General features: G+C 44.7%; 1 protein-coding gene across 5 annotated transcripts in view; it reads left to right on the top strand.

Annotated features, from left to right (window-relative positions):
• The first annotated feature begins 178 nt into the window (after positions 1-178).
• dcp2 (decapping mRNA 2) overlaps positions 179-19,375 on the top strand; it is a 53,392-nt gene continuing 34,195 nt past the window's right edge. For 3 of the 5 annotated variants that reach the window (XM_078396339.1, XM_078396337.1, XM_078396336.1), the window contains exons 1-2: positions 11,915-12,064; positions 19,142-19,293. In XM_078396339.1, the coding sequence (XP_078252465.1) occupies positions 12,012-12,064; positions 19,142-19,293 (205 nt within the window). In that variant the 5' untranslated portion in view covers positions 11,915-12,011. Of the gene's footprint in view, positions 253-11,889; positions 12,065-19,141; positions 19,294-19,375 lie in introns of those variants that run through there. The other 2 variants (XM_078396338.1, XM_078396340.1) reach the window with 2 other exon arrangements.

The raw sequence follows: 19,375 nt of genomic DNA, 5'->3' as shown, positions 1-19,375 counted from the left end.
TCTTCACTAGTTTAGGTCTTTGCAACTCAGTTTCCTATCCTAATGCTTTTAAGCACACTTTCTACGAGATTTTGTTTAAAAAACCCATTAAGCATACTTTCTACACGATTGGCTCCATTTTCGGTGACCATTTAAAAAAAAAAATAATTCAACTTTATAACTAAATTGTCACACTTACGATTTACTGCCTGGTTATTGACCAGCGAGGTCTATGCGGGAAAAAAGGACTTGCACGTCTTGTTTCTCTGGCCGGTAAGTACAACGTGAATTTAAAGAAAACTCCGCTTTAAGTGTCGAATAGGTCAAGAAGACACATTATTGGCGTATAAGATTCAACTGTCAGCTCCATACGCCAGTTTACCCGCTAAACAAAATCTGATTCATTTCTAGTTTCTGGAGGGAGAGGCATTGTAATTTACAAATTTAAGATTTGTCCTGAAGATATTCAGGAAAACCTCAACAATTTGAAGAGAGGATTGTAGAAATTGATCTAATACAGGACCAGAAACAAGACGTTAAAAGGTGTTGGCAGGTAACTTGCTTGGAGGTAACTTGCAGGAATAAAATAGGCACACTGCTAAAGTGGAATGGTGGATTTAAGGTAATACGTGCGAATCCCCAGTTAAATACACTTAGCCTCCAGGGAAAGCAACAGCCCCAATAATCACTCATCGCAGCTGAAATTCTCCAGTCTTTGTAGCATTTGCAGAAATCTCCTCTGTATCCTCTCTGCCATAAAATATTCTATTTTCTACAATATGATGATCAGAACTGACTGGAGAACAAAAGATGTGGCCAAGATGGGTTTTTTTACTGTTAAAGAGATAAACTAATAGAGGGATGTATCCCATCCCTCCACTTAGAACGTTATCTCTGGGCCTGTGTCCAATGGTCCGTCTGTTTCTTTGCATTGCTCAGAATCTTACCATTTATTGTGACATCATTAAATATTTTCAAAGATGAAATAGATTTCTTTCTCAATAAGGGAGTCAAGGTTATGGAGAACAGGTAGGAAAGAGGAGCCAAGATTGGATATCAGTTATCTTGTTGAAGGCTGAAGGGACCATCTGGCTCAATCCTATTCCTATTTCTTATGTTCCTATTATGTGTATTCGCTTCCTGTTTAATTCCACCCTCAATACTGTATGTTAAGAGGAATTATAATAGGATTTTAAACAATGCTATTTTTCAGGAAGTTTGAAAGTTTCTCAGATTTCACCCTACCTACCAATATGGAATATTGTATTTATTCACAAAATGCTGGAGTAACTCAGCAGGTCAGGGAGCATCTCAGGAGAGAAGGAATGGGTGACGTTTCTGGTCGAGACCTTTCCTCAGACTGATGTCAGGGGGGCGGGACCAATTGTATTGGCTTGCTTAACCACATCCTTCTATGAAGTTCTAATACATGCTTTGGTGAACTGCTTATTTTATTTAGCTTGGCCTCCATTTGCCATTTTGGAGAATGCCTTTTGCTGCAGTTCCTCATTCAGAATTGTTGTTTTCATTTAGACTCTTTGAGTGTAAATCAGGGGAATTTTTAAAAAATCAGGCCGACTAAAAGTTGTGTCACCAAGCGAACTCTACAATAGATTATATAAGAAAATAACTGCAGATGCTGGTACAAATTGAAGGTATTTATTCACAAAATGCTGGAGTAACTCAACAGGTCAGGCAGCATCTCAGGAGAGAAGGAATGGGCGATGTTTCGGGTCGAGACCCTTCTTCAGACTGATGTCAGGGGGGGCGGGACAAAGGAAGGATATAGGTGGAGACAGGAAGAGAGTGGGAGATCTGGGAAGGGGGAGGGGAAGAGAGGGACAGAGGAACTATCTAAAGTTGGAGAAGTCAATGTTCATACCACTGGGCTGCAAGCTGCCCAGGCGAAATATGAGGTGCTGTTCCTCCAATTTCCGGTGGGCCTCATTATGGCACTGGAGGAGGCCCATGACAGAAAGGTCAGACTGGGAATGGGAGGGGGAGTTGAAGTGCTCAGCCACCGGGAGATCAGATTTGTTAACGCGGACCGAGTGCAGGTGTTGAGCGAAGCGATCGCCGAGCCTGCGTTTGGTTTCGCCGATGTAAATAAGTTGACATCTGGAGCAGCGGATGCAATAGATGAGGTTGGAGGAGGTGCAGGTGAACCTCTGTCTCACCTGGAAAGACTGTTTTGTTCCTTGGATGGAGTTGAGGGGGGAGGTAAAGGGACAGGTGTTGCATCTCGTGCGGTTGCAGGGGAAAGTGCCCGGGGATGGGGTGGTTTGGGTAGGAAAGGACAAGTGGACCAGCGAGTTACGGAGGGAACGGTCTCTGCGGAACGCAGAAAGGGGAGGTGATGGGAAGATATGGCCAGTGGTTGGGTCCCGTTGTAGGTGACGGAAATGTTGGCGGATGATTTGTTGGATACGCTGGCTGGTGGGGTGGAAGGTGAGAACGAGGGGGAATCTGTCCTTGTTACAAGTGGGGGGAGGGGGAGCAAGAACGGAGCTGCGGGATGTGGAAGAGATCCTAGTGAGAGCCTCATCTATAATGGAAGAGGAGAAGCCCCGTTTCCTGAAGAATGAGGACATCTCTGATGCCCTAGTGTGAAACACCTCATCCCGGGCGCAGATGCGGCGTAGACGGAGGAATTGGGAGTAGGGGATAGACATTTTGCAGGAGACCGGGTGGGAAGAAGTGTAGTCCGGATAGCTGTGCGAGTCAGTGGGTTTATAGTAGATGTCAGTCACTAGTCTGTCTCCTGGATGGAGATGGTGAGGTCCAGAAACGGGAGGGAGATGTCGGAGATAGTACAGGTATATTTAAGGGCAGGATGGAAATTGGAAGTGAAGTGTATGAAGTCAGTGAGTTCTGCATGGGTGCAAGAGGTAGCACCAATGCAGTCGTCGATGTAGCGGAGGTAGAGTTCGGGGATGGGGCCGGTGTATGCCCGGAACAGGGATTGTTCGACGTACCCGACAAAGAGGCAGGCAGAGCTAGGGCCCATGCGAGTGCCCATAGCTACGCCTCTGGTTTGGAGGAAGTGGGAGGAGTCAAAGAAGAAGTTGTTAAGGGTAAGAACCAGCTTTCCTAGGCGGAGGAGAGTGATTGGCTGGTTCTATGGTCGAGGAAGAAACGGAGGGCTTCGAGACCATCCTTGTGGGGGATGGAAGTGTAGAGTGACTGGACATCCATGGTAAAGATGAGGGAGTGGGGGCCTCGGAACCAGAAGTTATCGAGGAGATAGAGAGCATGTGAGGTGTCTTGGACGTAGGTGGGGAGGGATTTAACCAGGGGGGATAGGATGGAGTCGAGGTAGGTGGAAATAGGTTCGGTGGGACATGAGCAGGCAGACAATGGGTCTGCCGGGATTTTAGGTAGGAGGTAGAATCGGGCCGTGAGGGGCTGGGGAACTATAAGTTTGGAGGCATTGGAGGGTAGATCGCCGGAAATGGTGAGGTCCGTGATGGTGCTGATGATAAAGGTCTGGTGTTTGTCGGTGGGGTCATGGTCCAGGGATAAGTTGGAAGAGGTGTCTGAGAGTTGTCGTCTGGCCTCGGTCCGGTAGAGGTCAGCATGCCAGACTACCACAGCGCCTCCCTTGTCAGTGGGTTTGATGACTAATTTACATCGGCGAAACCAAATGCAGGCTCGGCGATCGCTTCGCTCAACACCGGCGCTCGGTCCGCGTTAACCAATCTGATCTCCTGGTGGCTGAGCACTTCAACTCCCCCTCCCATTCCCAGTCTGACCTTTCTGTCATGGGCCTCCTCCAGTGCCATAGTGAGTCCCACCGGAAATTGGAGGAACAGCACCTCATAGTTCGCCTGGGCAGCTTGCAGCCCAGTGGTATGAACATTGACTTCTCCAACTTTAGATAGTTCCTCTGTCCCTCTCTTCCCCTCCCCCTTCCCAGATCTCCCACTGTCTTCCTGTCTCCACCTATATCCTTCCTTTGTCCCGCCCCCCTGACATCAGTCTGAAGAAGGGTCTCGTCCCGAAACGTCGCCCATTCCTTCTCTCCTGAGATGCTGCCTGACCTGCTGAGTTACTCCAGTGTCTTCAATAGATTATGCAGTGTTGAAAATTCTTACTTAAATTGTAGTATGACTAATCATTTTACCAGATTAGCCTTAGATTCTGGTAAAATGTCAGGGAGTCACACCTATCACTGGAAGTCACAAGTGCTTATCAGTTCTGATGAAGATTCTTTGACCAGAAATGCTAAATGCTCATTCCACTGTTGCTGCCTGACCTAGTGAGATTTTCCAGTATTTTCTACTTAGAATCATAAAATCATACAGCATGGAAACAGGCCAGTAGGCCAAATTTGTTCATGCTGATAAGATGTCCCATCTATGCTAGTCCCACTTGCCCACGTTTAGCCGATATACCTCTAAACATTTCCTTTCCATAAACCTGTCCAAATGTCATTTAAATGTTTTGTATCTGCTTCAAGTACTTCTTCCAGCAGCAGGTTCCACATATCCACCACCCTCAGTGTGAAAAAAGTTGCCTCTCAGGATACTGTTAAATCTTCTCTCTCACCTCATACCCATGTCTTCTGGGTCTTGATTTCAATAGACAATAGACAATAATTGCAGGAGTAGGCCATTCAGCCCTTCGAGCCAGCACCGCCATTCAATGCGATCATGGCTGATCACTCTCAATCAGTACCCCGTTCCTGCCTTCTCCCCATACCCCCTCACTCCGCTATCCTTAAGAGCTCTATCCAGCTCTCTCTTGAAAGCATCCAACGAACTTGCCTCCACTGCCTTCTGAGGCAGAGAATTCCACACCTTCACCACTCTCTGACTGAAAAAGTTCTTCCTCATCTCCGTTCTAAATGGCCTACCCCTTATTCTTAAACTGTGGCCCCTTGTTCTGGACTCCCCCAACATTGGGAACATGTTTCCTGCCTCTACTGTGTCCAATCCCCTAATTATCTTATATGTTTCAATAAGATCCCCCCTCATCCTTCTAAATTCCAGTGTATACAAGCCTAATTGCTCCAGTCTTTCAACATACGACAGTCCCGCCATTCCGGGAATTAACCTAGTGAACCTACGCTGCACGCCCTCAATAGCTGAGTAAAAGACTCTGTTCACCTTATCTATTTCCCTCGTGATTTTATACCCCTCTATAAGATCACCCCACAGCCTCCTACACTCCTAGGAATTCAATAATTCAATTCAATATATCTTTATTGTCATTGTACCCAGGGGTACAACGAGATTGGGAATGCGCCTCCCATACGATGCAATAATTTAGGTAATTTAGACAGCAGCAACCCAACGAAACGAAACAGTTGTAACAGTTTTGGACAGGGTAAAGTGCAAGTTGATCTATGCGTTGTGGCCATCCGGCTCAGCAGGACCGGTTCATAGCAGCTATGGCCCTGGGGATGAAGCTGTTCCTGAGTCTGGAGGTGCGGGCATAGAAGGCCTTGTATCGTCTGCCCGATGGAAGGAGTTCGAACAGACTGTTGCAGGGGTGTGAAGAGTCTTTGTGGATGCTGGTGGCTTTTCTGAGGCATCGTGTGTTGTAGATGCCCTCCAAGTCTGGTAGTTGTGTTCCGATGGCCCTCTGAGCTCTATGGACTACCCGCTGTAGAGCTTTCCTTTCTGCCTCCGTGCAGCTGAGGTACCACACAGGGATGCCATGCGTTAGGATGCTCTCTATGGTGCAGCGGTAGAAGGTCGTCAGCAGCTGTTGGGGTAGACCAGACTTTTTCAGTGTTCTTAAGTAGAACAGTCTTTGTTGTGCCTTCTTGACCAGCGCAGCAGTGTTATTGGACCATGTTAGGTCCTCCGAAATGTGAGTGCCCAGAAACTTGAAGCTGGACACTCTCTCCACACTGACCCCGTTGATAGAGATCGGGGCATATTCCCCGTTATGTGACCTACGGAAGTTGATGATCAGCTCCTTGGTCTTGGTGGTATTTAGGGACAGGTTGTTATCCGAGCACCAGTCCGCCAGGTTCTGCACCTCCGCTCTATAGTTTGTTTCATCCCCGTTGGTGATCAGCCCGATCACCGTTGTGTCATCTGCAAACTTGACAATGGTGTTGGTGTCGAATGCAGGAACACAGTCGTGTGTGAAGAGGGAGTAGAGCATGGGGCTCAGAACACAGCCCTGTGGTGTGCCGGTACTCAGGGTGATAGTGGAGGACAGGTGCGGGCCCATTCTCACTGCCTGCGGTCGTTCCAGCAGGAAGTCCAGGATCCAGTCACATAATGACGAGCTAAGGCCTAGCTGGTGGAGTTTGGTGATGAGCTTGGTGGGGATGACCGTGTTGAAGGCGGAGCTATAGTCTATGAATAGCATCCTCACGTACGTGCCCTGTCTCTCTAGGTGAGTCAGGACAGTGTGAAGAGCCAGAGAGATGGCGTCCTCTGTGGATCTGTTTGCCCTGTATGCAAATTGATGTGGGTCCAGTGAGTCAGGGATGCTGGATTTGATGTGTGAGAGGACCAGCCTCTCAAAGCACTTCATGACTATCGGCGTTAGGGCAACCGGGCGGTAGTCGTTCAGGTTGGAGATCTTTGCTTTTTTCGGCACCGGAACTATGATAGCAGACTTCAGGCACTTGGGGACCGTAGCCAGAGATAATGACAGGTTAAAGATCCTGGTGAATACCTCAGCCAGCTGTTCAGCACAGTCCTTCAGTACCCTTCCTTGAACTCCATCCGGTCCTGCAGCCTTGCGTGGGTTGACCCTTTGCAGAGCGCGTTGTACCTCCTGTGTGCTCAGTTGCAAGACCTGTCACACCGCCTCGGCTGGGGTTCTTTCACTCAAGGTGGTTTTGCCAGTTTCAAAGCGGGCAAAGAAGGTGTTAAGCTCGTTGGTCAGTGCCATATCGCTGTGGGGGCAGGCAGGGCTGCTCTTGTAGCCAGTGATGTCCCTGACACCCTGCCACATGCTTCTGGTGTCCGTGGTGTTGAAGTGGTCTTCCACCCGTTGCCTATGGGTGTCTTTGGCCCTTTTAATACCTTTGCTTAGGTGTGATCTGGCAACACTGTATGCTGAAGTGTCACCAGATTTAAAGGCATTGTTGCGTGCCTTCAGCAGGTTCTGTACCTCCTTGTTCATCCAGGATTTCCGGTTCGGGAACATCTAAAGTCCTTATCTACATATGATGCCACTTCCAGGGAGCTTTGTACCTGCACTCCTAGATCCCTCTGCACGACAACACTCCCCAGAGATCTACCATTCACTGTGAAGGTCCTGACTTGGTTTGATGTCCCAAAATTCAGCAGCTTGCATTTACCTGCATTAGAATCCATAAGTCATTCCTCAGACCAATTGCCCAGCTGATCAAGATTTTTATTTTATTTCAGTGATTCCCTGTTGACTAAGTGGATAATATGAATTTTACTTTTTTTTTGTTTAAACTGCGCAATTTTAGTGACTATCTAATGATGTGAAGGTTTCTTGTTCCTTTGTAAAAGTTGCTTGGCCCTTATCTCTCACTTTTTTCTTATCTGTGTTTTTACTTTTAACATTACTGAGAATTCCTGTTATCTGAAAATTTTCACACAATGGCTTTAGTGCAAGAGGCATGTTAGGCGCATGAAGGAGTACTCTTACTTGGATGAGTGCATCTCCAGGAACATTCCTTGTTAGATGGTCCCTTAGTTTAGTTTACTGAGGTACATTGAAAAGCTTTAGTTTGTGTGCTATATTTGTGTGTTATATTTTGTGCAAAGAAAAGACTGTACATGATTACAATCAAGCCATCACAGTGTACAGATAAAGTGTACAACATTTATTGCAAGATAAAATCCGATTAAAGATAGATGAGATGACCGTTCAGTTGCCTGCTTGGAATAAATGGTCTTGTTTGGGAGTTTGTCGGGCATGAGAATGGTCCACATGTGGGAATTGGATGAATGTAATTAATGCCTCGATGCTGAGGTTGTTGGTTTACCTATCCTGCCGTGGAATATGGAGCAGGGTTGATGGTAACTCTCCATTTCTTTATGATTCCCAGAATATATCCAATTTCCCATTCGTCTAATAGGTTCGTCCACAACAAAATGTTTTGTCAGGATATAGGCCAGACACAGACAAGTGGGACTAGCTTAGGCAACATGGGCATTGAAGAATTGGACTGAAGGGTATGTTTGGTGCTATAATTACTCTTTGGCACTGGCTTCTCAGTCTCTACACCATATCCTTGGTAGCATTTGAGTAAATCTGCTTCATCTGCCTTGACATGCCCCCTTAAATGTGGTTCCCAGAATCAATCACAGTTGTTCAGCTGAAATCTAGTGTTTTATGCCGACATTGACAACTGCACTATTCACTAATTCTTCCTCCTGATATTTTCAAAAGCCGAATCAACTCAATATGTCTCAAGAATACAATTGGTCACAAGAGACAATAAGCTGAAAAATTGGAATTAAGGTTTTTTAATGGATTTTTGGAGTGCCAAAGAGGGAGATATTTAATTAACATTAAATCATGGGACAGTTAGTTGCCAACACTATCACGGAATGGTGTGGAATCACAAGTGGAAATGCACAGAAGGCCCTAATTTGAGCAACATAACATTCTGAGAAGCATTAAATGGAGGAAAAAGTCAAGAGAAATGTAAACCATGCCACCAGTTTGATATAATATTATAAAGATCTCACCCTTTCACCTCTGATTCTCTAATTTTATTAATCATCTTTTAATGTCGCCTCTGCTGTTACCTATGGAAATTGGTGTTCTTTATTGACTTCATAAAAACTCTGAATACCTTTGAACACCTTGATTAATTCTGCTCTCTCTTTTTTGATCCAAGGAAAGCTATCCCAACCTATTTATTTCTCAACAAAATTTCAGTCCCTATTCTGGATATTTTTTAGTAAATATTATCTGCATCTTCTCCAGGTCTTTGAGGCCTTTCCTAGAAAGTAGGACTGGTCCCTCATTTGACAGCAGATTGGCTACAATGCTCTTGATCCTGCAGTCGGAATGCTGTGTGTTGCTCTACTTGTGAGTTTTGCCTGAAATTCTACCTTCTGCATTAGAATCCTATGTGCCAGGGTTTTAGTGGCTGGTGTTGGGCAAGCTTGGGCACATAATGGTGAGTCAATGTTGAGATATGGTTCAGAGTTACACCTTGATTTGATCAGCCTTGTGAAGACATTGCTGGGGACAGGCTGCAAGTACACCATGTAAATTAGTACTGGTTTGATTATTGTCACATATACTGAGAGGTAGTGTAAACTTTGTTTTGCATGCTGTCCAGGCAAATAAGAGCATGCACAAAAACACTATTGTAAAGAGAAAATAAAAATTTGGTGTTACAGCTGCAGAGTGCAGATAAAAAAGTTCAAGGTCCACAACAATGGGGACGCTCTTAGATAGACAATAGACAATAGACAATAGGTGCAGGAGTAGGCCATTCAGCCCTTCGAGCCAGCACCGCCATTCAATGCGATCATGGCTGATCACTATCAATCAGTACCCCGTTCCTGCCTTCTCCCCATACCCCCTCACTCCGCTATCCTTAAGAGCTCTATCCAGCTCTCTCTTGAAAGCATCCAACGAACTGGCCTCCACTGCCTTCTGAGGCAGAGAATTCCACACCTTCACCACCCTCTGACTGAAAAAGTTCTTCCTCATCTCCGTTCTAAATGGCCTACCCCTTATTCTCAAACTGTGGCCCCTTGTTCTGGACTCCCCCAACATTGGGAACATGTTATCTGCCTCTAATGTGTCCAATCCCCTAATTATCTTATATGTTTCAATAAGATCCCCCCTCATCCTTCTAAATTCCAGTGTATACAAGCCCAATCGCTCCAGCCTTTCAACATACGACAGTCCCGCCATTCCGGGAATTAATCTAGTGAACCTACGCTGCACGCCCTCCATAGCAAGAATATCCTTCCTCAAATTTGGAGACCAAAACTGCACACAGTACTCCAGGTGCGGTCTCACCAGGGCCCGGTACAACTGTAGAAGGACCTCTTTGCTCCTATACTCAACTCCTCTTGTTACGAAGGCCAACATTCCATTGGCTTTCTTCACTGCCTGCTGAACCTGCATGCTTCCTTTCAGTGACTGATGCACTAGGACACCCAGATCTCGTTGAACTCCCCCTCCTCCTAACTTGACACCATTCAGATAATAATCTGCCTTTCTATTCTTACTTCCAAAGTGAATAACCTCACACTTATCTACATTAAACTGCATCTGCCATGTATCCGCCCACTCACACAACCTGTCCAGGTCACCCTGCAGCCTTATTGCATCTTCCTCACAATTCACACTACCCCCCAACTTAGTATCATCTGCAAATTTGCTAATGGTACTTTTAATCCCTTCGTCTAAGTCATTAATGTATATCGTAAATAGCTGGGGTCCCAGCACCGAACCTTGCGGTACCCCACTGGTCACTGCCTGCCATTCCGAAAGGGACCCATTTATCCCCACTCTTTGCTTTCTGTCTGTTAACCAATTTTCTATCCATGTCAGTACCCTACCCCCAATACCATGTGCCCTAATTTTGCCCAGATGTGATGGAAGTTACTGTTTCTCCCTCTCTTGGCTGCGCAGCTCAACATAGGCCAAAGATTCTGCTCTGTGAGCACACCTGATGGCCAACAACCACAGGGAGACCAGTGGGCACAGAATAGGACATAATATTTGCAGTGCCTGAAGAAGGGTACAGTAACCCATTCCTTTTCTCCAGAGTTGCTGCCTGTCCCGCTGAGTTACTCCAGCATTTTGTGTCTATCTTCAATTGATTTTAGAAGTTTGGAATAGTATGAAATTTCCTGAAATTTTAATTACTGATGACCCCTGTTCAAAGTGAAGGTTTCAAAGTAGTATAACCTATGGAACAGTATTGGAACATTTTCAGTGATAACTTGGAGACACAAGGAACTGCAATGCTGGTATCAGCATCTCTGGACAATGTTTCAGTTTGCTACTCTTCTTCAAACCGATTGTAGTGGGGGGGGGGGGGGGAGCTGGAAAACAGTTGGGGTGGGACAATGCCTGGCAAGTGATAGGTGGATAGGAAGGAACTGCAGATGCTGGTTTACATAGAAGGTAGAAACAAAAAGTTGGAGGAACGCAGCAGGTCAGGCAGCATCTCTGGAGAAAAGGAATAGGTGATATTTCAGGTTGAGTGCAGATGCTGGTTTACACCACTGTCTGAAGAAGGGTGTCGACCCAAAATGTCACCTATTCCTTTTCTCCAGAGGTACTGCCTGACTTGGGTTATTGTATCTATCTTAAGTGATAGATGGATGCAGGTAAGGTGGTTGATTTGCACTTGGGTGAACAATGGCTAGAGATGAAAAGGAGACAAAATAGTGTCAGATAAGGAGAGGAGTGATATGTTACACCTAAGGGAGGGATAAAAGACGGGACAGGGGAAGGATGGTGAAAAAAAAATGGTGGCCTATCCATTACCTCCACAGACGTTGCCAGACCTATTGAGTGACTCCAGTTCAGTGATGACTTGTCTAATTAACTAAAATTAATTAGAATAATTTGCGATTGAAGGAAATTGATTATTTAGGTTAGTAAACTTTAAATAAATACAAGATCGCTTGGAAATGATATGCTTTGAACTATGTAGGAAGGAACTGCAGATACTGAAAATGGACATAAAGAGCTGGAGTAACTCAGCGGGTCAGGCAGCTTCTCTGGAAAAAAGGTGACGTCGTCACCTATTCCTTCACCTGAAATGTCAGCTCTTCCTTTTCCCCGGAGATGTTGTGACTGCTTTGAACTATGATGGGTGGTGTTGATAATAGGAGTGTACCCCAGTATTTTATTTGAAAATGGATTTTGCAACAAGCCGTAACATCCGATTGGCTCTCCTGACTATCAACGAGGATTAACCACCCCTCGAGTGTCCTTCGCTTTGAAGGAAATAATTTAAGGATAGCGGGCTCGGCGGGGCTGTCAATCAGCGCCGACGTCACAAAGGCCGGGTCGAATGGAGCTATCTGGGCTCCCGGAAGAGGAGACGGCAGCAGCAGCAGCGAGCGGCGGCAGCAGCAGGGCAGTGGCATGTGTGCGGCATGGAGGGGAAGAGAGTGGAGATCCCAACCGGGGTGCTGGACGATCTGTGCAGGTAAACACACGGGAAGCGGCATGCAAGCCCCGCGGCCGAGGGATTGCTCCTGACCTGATGTGGGTGGAAGAAGGAAGTGAGGGCCTGAGAGGAGGAAATGCACTCGGATGGAGAGCCCGCCTAGTGAGGGCCAAAGTTAGCATTGAATCCAATTTGGAAGACGAGTTTGGGATTTTCACATATTTATTTTGCATAAGTAGGCAAAAAGAGAACGCATCTTCCGTATTACTGTAAAAACATGTTTTAATTCGTTTTTTCCATTTATTCACGGTATCCAGTTACCGTTTATTAAAAAAAAGCAAACTAACAAGTCATGGATTTAATGTTTAAATCGTTTTACGTGCAAGACTTCACACTTTTAAAGGGCACAATAAGTGCTTTTGGCGGAAATTCCAGAAACGCGCATAATGTTTTTTCTTCATAGGCAGCAGAATAGAACTGGTTGACCACTGACTTGAATTGCCTCTTGTGTAGATGTAGTGTTAATGTATTGTTTCACAGTGATGAGTTTTACGTGAACTGTGCAGCGTATTGGAAAAGAAAACCACTTTAAACAGTACACAGCTAACCTATACATTTGTCACTGTACTGCCTTGGTAACTTTGCCAGATTTAGGATGAAACCTACTGTATCTTGTGACAATTTAGACCCAAACATCAAGGAAACAGGCCCATTGGCCCAACTCATCCTGCTGACCAAGATGCCCACATAACCAAATCCCATTTGCCTGCGATGGACCCATATCCTCTCCAAATCATTATTATTCGTGTACCTGGCCATGTGTTTGTTAAATGTTGCTATTGTACCTGCCTCAACCACCTCCTCTGGTAGCATGTTCCATCCACATAGCATTCTCTGTGTGGAAAATGTGGCTCCTCAGGTTCCTATAAAATCTTTACCCTCTTACTCTAAACCTATGCTCTCTAGTTCTTGATTCCCCACCCCTAAGAAAAAGACTGTTCATTCACGGTTGGAATGTAAATTTCTCAGAGAAAATTCAACCTCATGTTTTGGGATCTATTGTCCAGACTCTGGCTCCCAATGCAGTAATTTAACCACACTGTTGCTTACCCCTATGATGATTATCATTATGGTTATTTCACTGGATGAGTAATTTATAATCCTAGATGAAACCTTGTGTGGAAAACCAACCATGCTTGTGCCTGCAGTACCAGAGAACAAGGTTCGATCCTGACCTTGGGTGCTATCTGTGTGTGATTGCCGCGAGGGTCCTCCAGTTTCTTCCCACCTCCCCAATTTGTGCAGGTTGGTAGGCTAATTGGTCACTGTAAATTTTTCCTAGTGTGTAGATGCGGGAAGATTGTTCCCGATGTTGGGGAAGTCCAGAACCAGGGGTCACAGCTTAAGGATAAGGGGGAAGTCTTTTAGGACCGAGATGAGAAAACATTTCTTCACACAGAGAGTGGTGAGTCTGTGGAATTCTCTGCCACAGAAGGTAGTTGAGACCAGTTCATTGGCTATATTTAAGAGGGAGTTAGATGTGGCCCTTGTGGCTAAAGGGATCAGGGGGTATGGAGAGAAGGCAGGTACAGGTTACTGAGCTGGATGGTCAGCCATGATCATATTGAATGGCGGTGCAGGCTCGAAGGGCCGAATGGCCTACTCCTGCACCTATTTTCAATGTTTCTATGTAGGTGAGTGGTAGAATCTGGGAGGAGTGATGAGAATGAGGTGAGATTGAATGATGGAATGATCTAGGTTTAGTGTAAAGCGGTGGTTGGTGATCAACATTGATTTGGGCTGAAGGGCCTGTTTCCATGTTATGATTCAAAATATAACAGAAAATAGGCAGGCATTAATGGTGTCTGTGAAACCATTGTATTGTCATAAAAACCCTTGGGTTCGTTATTGTACATTAGAGAGGGATATTTATGGTCCACACCCAGTCTGGACCTACATGTGACATCAGAACTTCAACAAGTTAACCTTTATTACTGAACTGCCCAGTGTGAAACCAAATTGTTACCACATATTCAGGGGATAACCACACCACCACCAAGGGCGATTTAGTGACCCAGCTGGTAGAACAATATTCCAAATGTAGCCTCACCAATATCTTGTACAATTGCACATGATATCCAAATACCTTGACTGATGACGGTCAGCATGCCAATAGCTGCCTTGAACACTCTGTACAACTGTGACACCACTTTCAGGGAACAATGTGCTTATACCTCTAGGTCTTTCCGTGCTACAACATTCCCCAGGTCCGGACTGTTCACTGTGAAAGTCCTTTCCTGGTTTAACTTCTAAAAATGGAACACATCACATTTATTGAATTAAACTTAATTTGCCATTCCTCAGCCCAATCACCCAGCTGATCAAGATCCCACTGTAATTCTTGATAGCCATCCTCACTGATACAAAACCACTATTTTAATGTCATCTGAAAATGGTAGAACAACAAAGGCACAAGTAGATTTGGAGAAAAATGGGGATCTGAGGGCAGCAGGACTGGAAGAAGATTGGGATGAGTGGATTCCACAGGAGGATTTGCAAATATTTGCAAATTTTCATGCAGAAATGTGCAGGAGATGAACTGCACTAAGGAGGGAGCCTTGAATCTCCAAACTGAGAGGTGATGTCATCTCAGGCCAAACCAAATGCACAAGTTGCCAGATAATATTAATAGACAATAGACAATAGGTGCAGGAGTAGGCCATTCAGCCCTTCGAGCCAGCACCGCCATTCAATGCGATCATGGCTGATCACTCTCAATCAGTACCCCGTTCCTGCCTTCTCCCCATACCCCCTCACTCCGCTATCCTTAAGAGCTCTATCCAGCTCTCTCTTGAAAGCATCCAACGAACTGGCCTCCACTGCCTTCTGAGGCAGAGAATTCCACACCTTCACCACTCTCTGACTGAAAAAGTTCTTCCTCATCTCCGTTCTAAATGGCCTACCCCTTATTCTTAAACTGTGGCCCCTTGTTCTGGACTCCCCCAACATTGGGAACATGTTTCCTGCCTCTAATGTGTCCAATCCCCTAATTATCTTATATGTTTCAATAAGATCCCCCCTCATCCTTCTAAATTCCAGTGTATACAAGCCCAATCGCTCCAGCCTTTCAACATACAACAGTCCCGCCATTCCGGGAATTAACCTAGTGCACCTACGCTGCACGCCCTCCATAGCAAGAATATCCTTCCTCAAATTTGGAGACCAAAACTGCACACAGTACTCCAAAAGATAAACACCTGAACACACTTAACAACTGTAAAATACATTTAAGTTAATTGATTTAGTTAAAACAAAATTACTTGGAAGTTTCCCACCTTCCTTGAAGCTGTTCCTCTCCATTGAAATGAATAGAATTGCTGAACCTGTGCCAAGTTTAACGTGAAATTCAGCATTTAGATCTCCCAAGGAAGATGCTGGGAACCTGCAGGAAATTAGTACTTCAGTCCAACATGTGAACATATTCTGTATGATAGCATCAAGGATTTGTAAAGTATTGTGCTTATCAGGTTTCCATAAACTAGTCTTCAGTCTGAAGAAGGGTCTCGACCCGAAACGTCACCCATTCCTTCTCTCCCGAGATGCTGCCTGACCCGCTGAGTTACTCCAGCACTTTGTGAATAAATACCTTCCATAAACTAAAATCAAAGTTGAACTTGAATGTAAGTAACATTCAGAAACAATGTTAAATTTTAATTTTTTGAGAAAATATGCTTGCGTTTATTCACTGTTCATAGCTGCGATGATGAAGATTGTAGAATGAAAGCTTGGAAAATGAAAATATAGAATGATTTTGAGTGGAGTCAAGAAAGATCAAAGGGCATAAAATATTGAGACACAAGGAATTGCAAAAGCTGATTTACAAAAATAAGATACAAAGTGCTGGAGTAACTCAGCAGCATCTGGAGAACATGGGTAGGGGATGTTTTGAGCTGGGATTCTTCTTCAGACTGATTATGGTGGGGGGGGGGGGGAGAAAAGTGGAAGGGAAGTAGGGACAAGGCAAAGCCTGGCAAGTGATAGGTGGTTACAGGTGAGTCCAGTCTGAAGAAGGGTCTCGACCCAAAATGTCACCCATTCCTTCTCTCCAGAGATGCTGCCTGCCTTGCTGAGTTACTCCAACTTTTTGTGTCTATGGTTACAGGTGGGGGTGGGTTTTGATTCGCAGATGGTTGGACAAAGGCCAGAGATGAAAATACAAAAGGTAGTAAGTTAAGGGTAGAAAAAGCATGAAATATGAAGCCTATGGAAGGAGATGGGAAAAATGGGTGTCCATGCAGGTCGGGCTTAGGAAGGCAGGATGGAAATAAAGGGGTGGTGTTTGTAGTTAGTTACCAAAAATTGGATAATTCAATGTTCTTACTGTCAGGTTGTAGCTATCCAAACAGAATGAGTTATGGGAATTCAAAGGGAGTTAAAATGGTTAGCAACTAGGAGATCCGGCAGGCCTTGGCAGACTGAGGTCAAATGTTCAGCGAAACAGTTGTTTTGTCTATGCACTGATGTAAAGGAGGCCAGAATTGTGATCAATTTTGGGCACCCTATCTGAGGGAGGATGTGCTGGCTCTGGAGAGAGTCCAGAGGAGGTTTACGAGAATGATCCCAGGAATGAGTAGGTTAACCTATGATGAGCATTTGTCGGCACTGGGCCTGTACTCGCTGGAGTTTAGAAGAATGAGGGTGGACCTCATTGAAACATACAGAATAGTGAAAGGCATGGATAGAATGGATGTTGGGAGGATGTTTCTATTAGTGGGAGAGTCTAGGATTAGAGGTCACTAGACCAATGGAACCGTTGGGCCCAAACCTCTCTTGCATTGGTGCAGCACCCTCTCCTCCCCCCTCCCTCTTCCTCCCCCCCCCCCCCCCCCAGGTGTTCCAGTTTCCTCCCACATCGCAAAGATGTGTGGGTTGTTCAGTCAATTGGCCTCTGTAAAATTACTGCGAGTGTCTCGGGAGTCACTGAGAAAGTGGGATAACAGAACAAGTGTGAACGGTCGATCAATGCTCAGCATGGAATCTGGGCTGAAGGGTCTGTTTCCATACTGTCTTTAAACTAAATTAAACAAGAATTATATCAGAGTGTAGCAAATGTCGGAATAAATATTTGTCACAGAAAGAAATTATGCAAACCCTTCTGGAAATAGTCAAAAACAGGTTGAGACTGAATGAGGAACTCGGAGGGAAAGAAAATGGGGAACTACAGACCAGCTGGCCTGACAGAAATAGGAAAAGATTTCACATTTTTTCCTAGGGATGTGTTAACAGGCACTTTAATATGATTGGGCAGAGTCCAAATGCATTTATGAAAGTGAAATAATTTGTGAACTACTAGGTTTTAATGGGCAGTATTGATGGGGGCGTCAGGGAGGGGGAAAGATGGTATGGACAGGTTGAGTGAATGGACAGGCAATATAGTAAATGAGATTTCCAATAATAGACAAATTGATTATTTTTTAAATGGAAAGATTGCAAGACAAGTCCTGTCCTCATACAAAAAAACAATTAGTTAATTTACATGTATAGCAAGCAATTAGAAAAGCAAATAGTATGCTGGCCTTTATTATAAGGCGATTTCATCGCAAGAGTTGGGGTTAGTTACTTGAACAGAGTCCCAACCAATTTCACTCGAATAACACTCTCCTCCGCCTAGTGGAACATCCTCGTCTTCAGTAACTTTTAACTCCTCTCACTTTCTCCAAGTTAAAGGTGGGTACCTGCATGGGCCCCAGCTATGCCAGCCTTTTTGTTGGTTACATTGAACAGTCCTTGTTCCTGACGTACACTGGTCCTATTCTCCAACACTTTCTCTGCTGCATCGGGGCTGCCTGCACCTGTGCAGAACTCATGTACTTCATTAATTTTACATCTAACTTCTACCCTGCCCTCAAATTCACCTGGACTATCACTGACATCTATCCCTTTTCTTGATCTCTCTGCCTCCATCACAGGAGACACACTATCGACTGACGTCTACTACAAACATATTGACTCCCACGGTTATCTTGACTACGCTTTCTCTCACCCTGCCTTTTGCAAAGACGCTGTCCCTTACTCTCAATTCCTGTCTCTGCACTCCTCCACTAAAATGCCGTTAACCCGCTCCACAGTACGAAACTATGTATCCCTCTTCGGCTCACCTCGCCAATGGTTGGCCTATCGTGGAACCTCCTTGCCTGAGGTCATCTGTAACTGGCCCTAAATTGTCCTGGTTATTTCTTACTTCCAGCATTTCTCTTTCTCTCCTCCCCCCCCCCCCCCCCCCCTCCCAGTCAGTTTGAATATCACCTATTCATTTTCTCTAGAGATGCTTCCTCATCCTCCGATTATTCCAGCATTTCTGTTTATTTTTAGTATAAACTACCATTTGCAGTTCCTTTTTATCATAAGGGTTAGGTTGTCGTGCCATCCTATGATATGAGACCAAGAGAAACTTCACTTGGAATATTTTGTTTTCGGTCTGGTTCCACCTACCCATGGAAGGATACACTTTCCATGGATGGAGTGCAGCAAAGATTCAGAAGATAGATTCCTGGGATGGGGAATGATTTTGCATGATTTTTTTTTTCCAATTTCATTATTGGAAAATATCCCATTTTAGTATTTTATGTAGATTTTCAGATTTTCTCCATGTTTAAATTCTGGGTGATAATTAATTGAAAAAGTTACTTCGTTTTGGATGAATCGATAAATATAAAGACAGTCTTTGAAGTTCATTCTTTAAAGTGCTGATTGAGGATGTGTTTTTGTTTCTAATGCATCAAGCTATAAGTACAGTGGGAGTGTTGCAAAATGCGGTCTGGGATTTTGCATTGAAATGTTCATTAGCTTTGTAGTGATTTATGTCTTTGTGCCTTTTAATATGTTACTAGCGTTGTGTCAACATAGAAATGTTCTAGTCAAGGAGTCAAATGCATCAAGAGTTATATGAAATTCACTTAGTTTCAATGTATACTTTAGGATCTGTTGGAACTTGCAAGCTACCTCAAGCTATTGCAGTGTAACATAGCATGTGGTGATTTTTACCCAAGTTATTTTATAATGGCCAGTGATATTAACAGTTGATAATTGTAAACATGCCACTTATCTGTTGAACAGCCGATTCATTCTGCATATTCCAAGTGAAGAAAGGGACAATGCGATCCGAGTCTGCTTTCAGATTGAGCTGGCCCATTGGTTTTACTTGGACTTCTACTTGCAGAATACACCAGGATTGCCTCAGTGTGGGATAAGAGATTTTGCCAAATCTGATATCCTTTTGACTTCAATTGATCTATATTTTGTTAACAGGAATCTTATGAAATAACTATCTGATCTGTAGCAAGATTTTGG

The sequence above is a fragment of the Rhinoraja longicauda genome, chromosome 3 (assembly GCF_053455715.1).
Source record: "Rhinoraja longicauda isolate Sanriku21f chromosome 3, sRhiLon1.1, whole genome shotgun sequence".
NCBI lineage: Eukaryota > Metazoa > Chordata > Chondrichthyes > Rajiformes > Arhynchobatidae > Rhinoraja > Rhinoraja longicauda.
The sequence above is the reverse complement of the archived record's forward strand: the minus strand, read 5'-3'. Positions and strand labels throughout refer to the sequence as shown.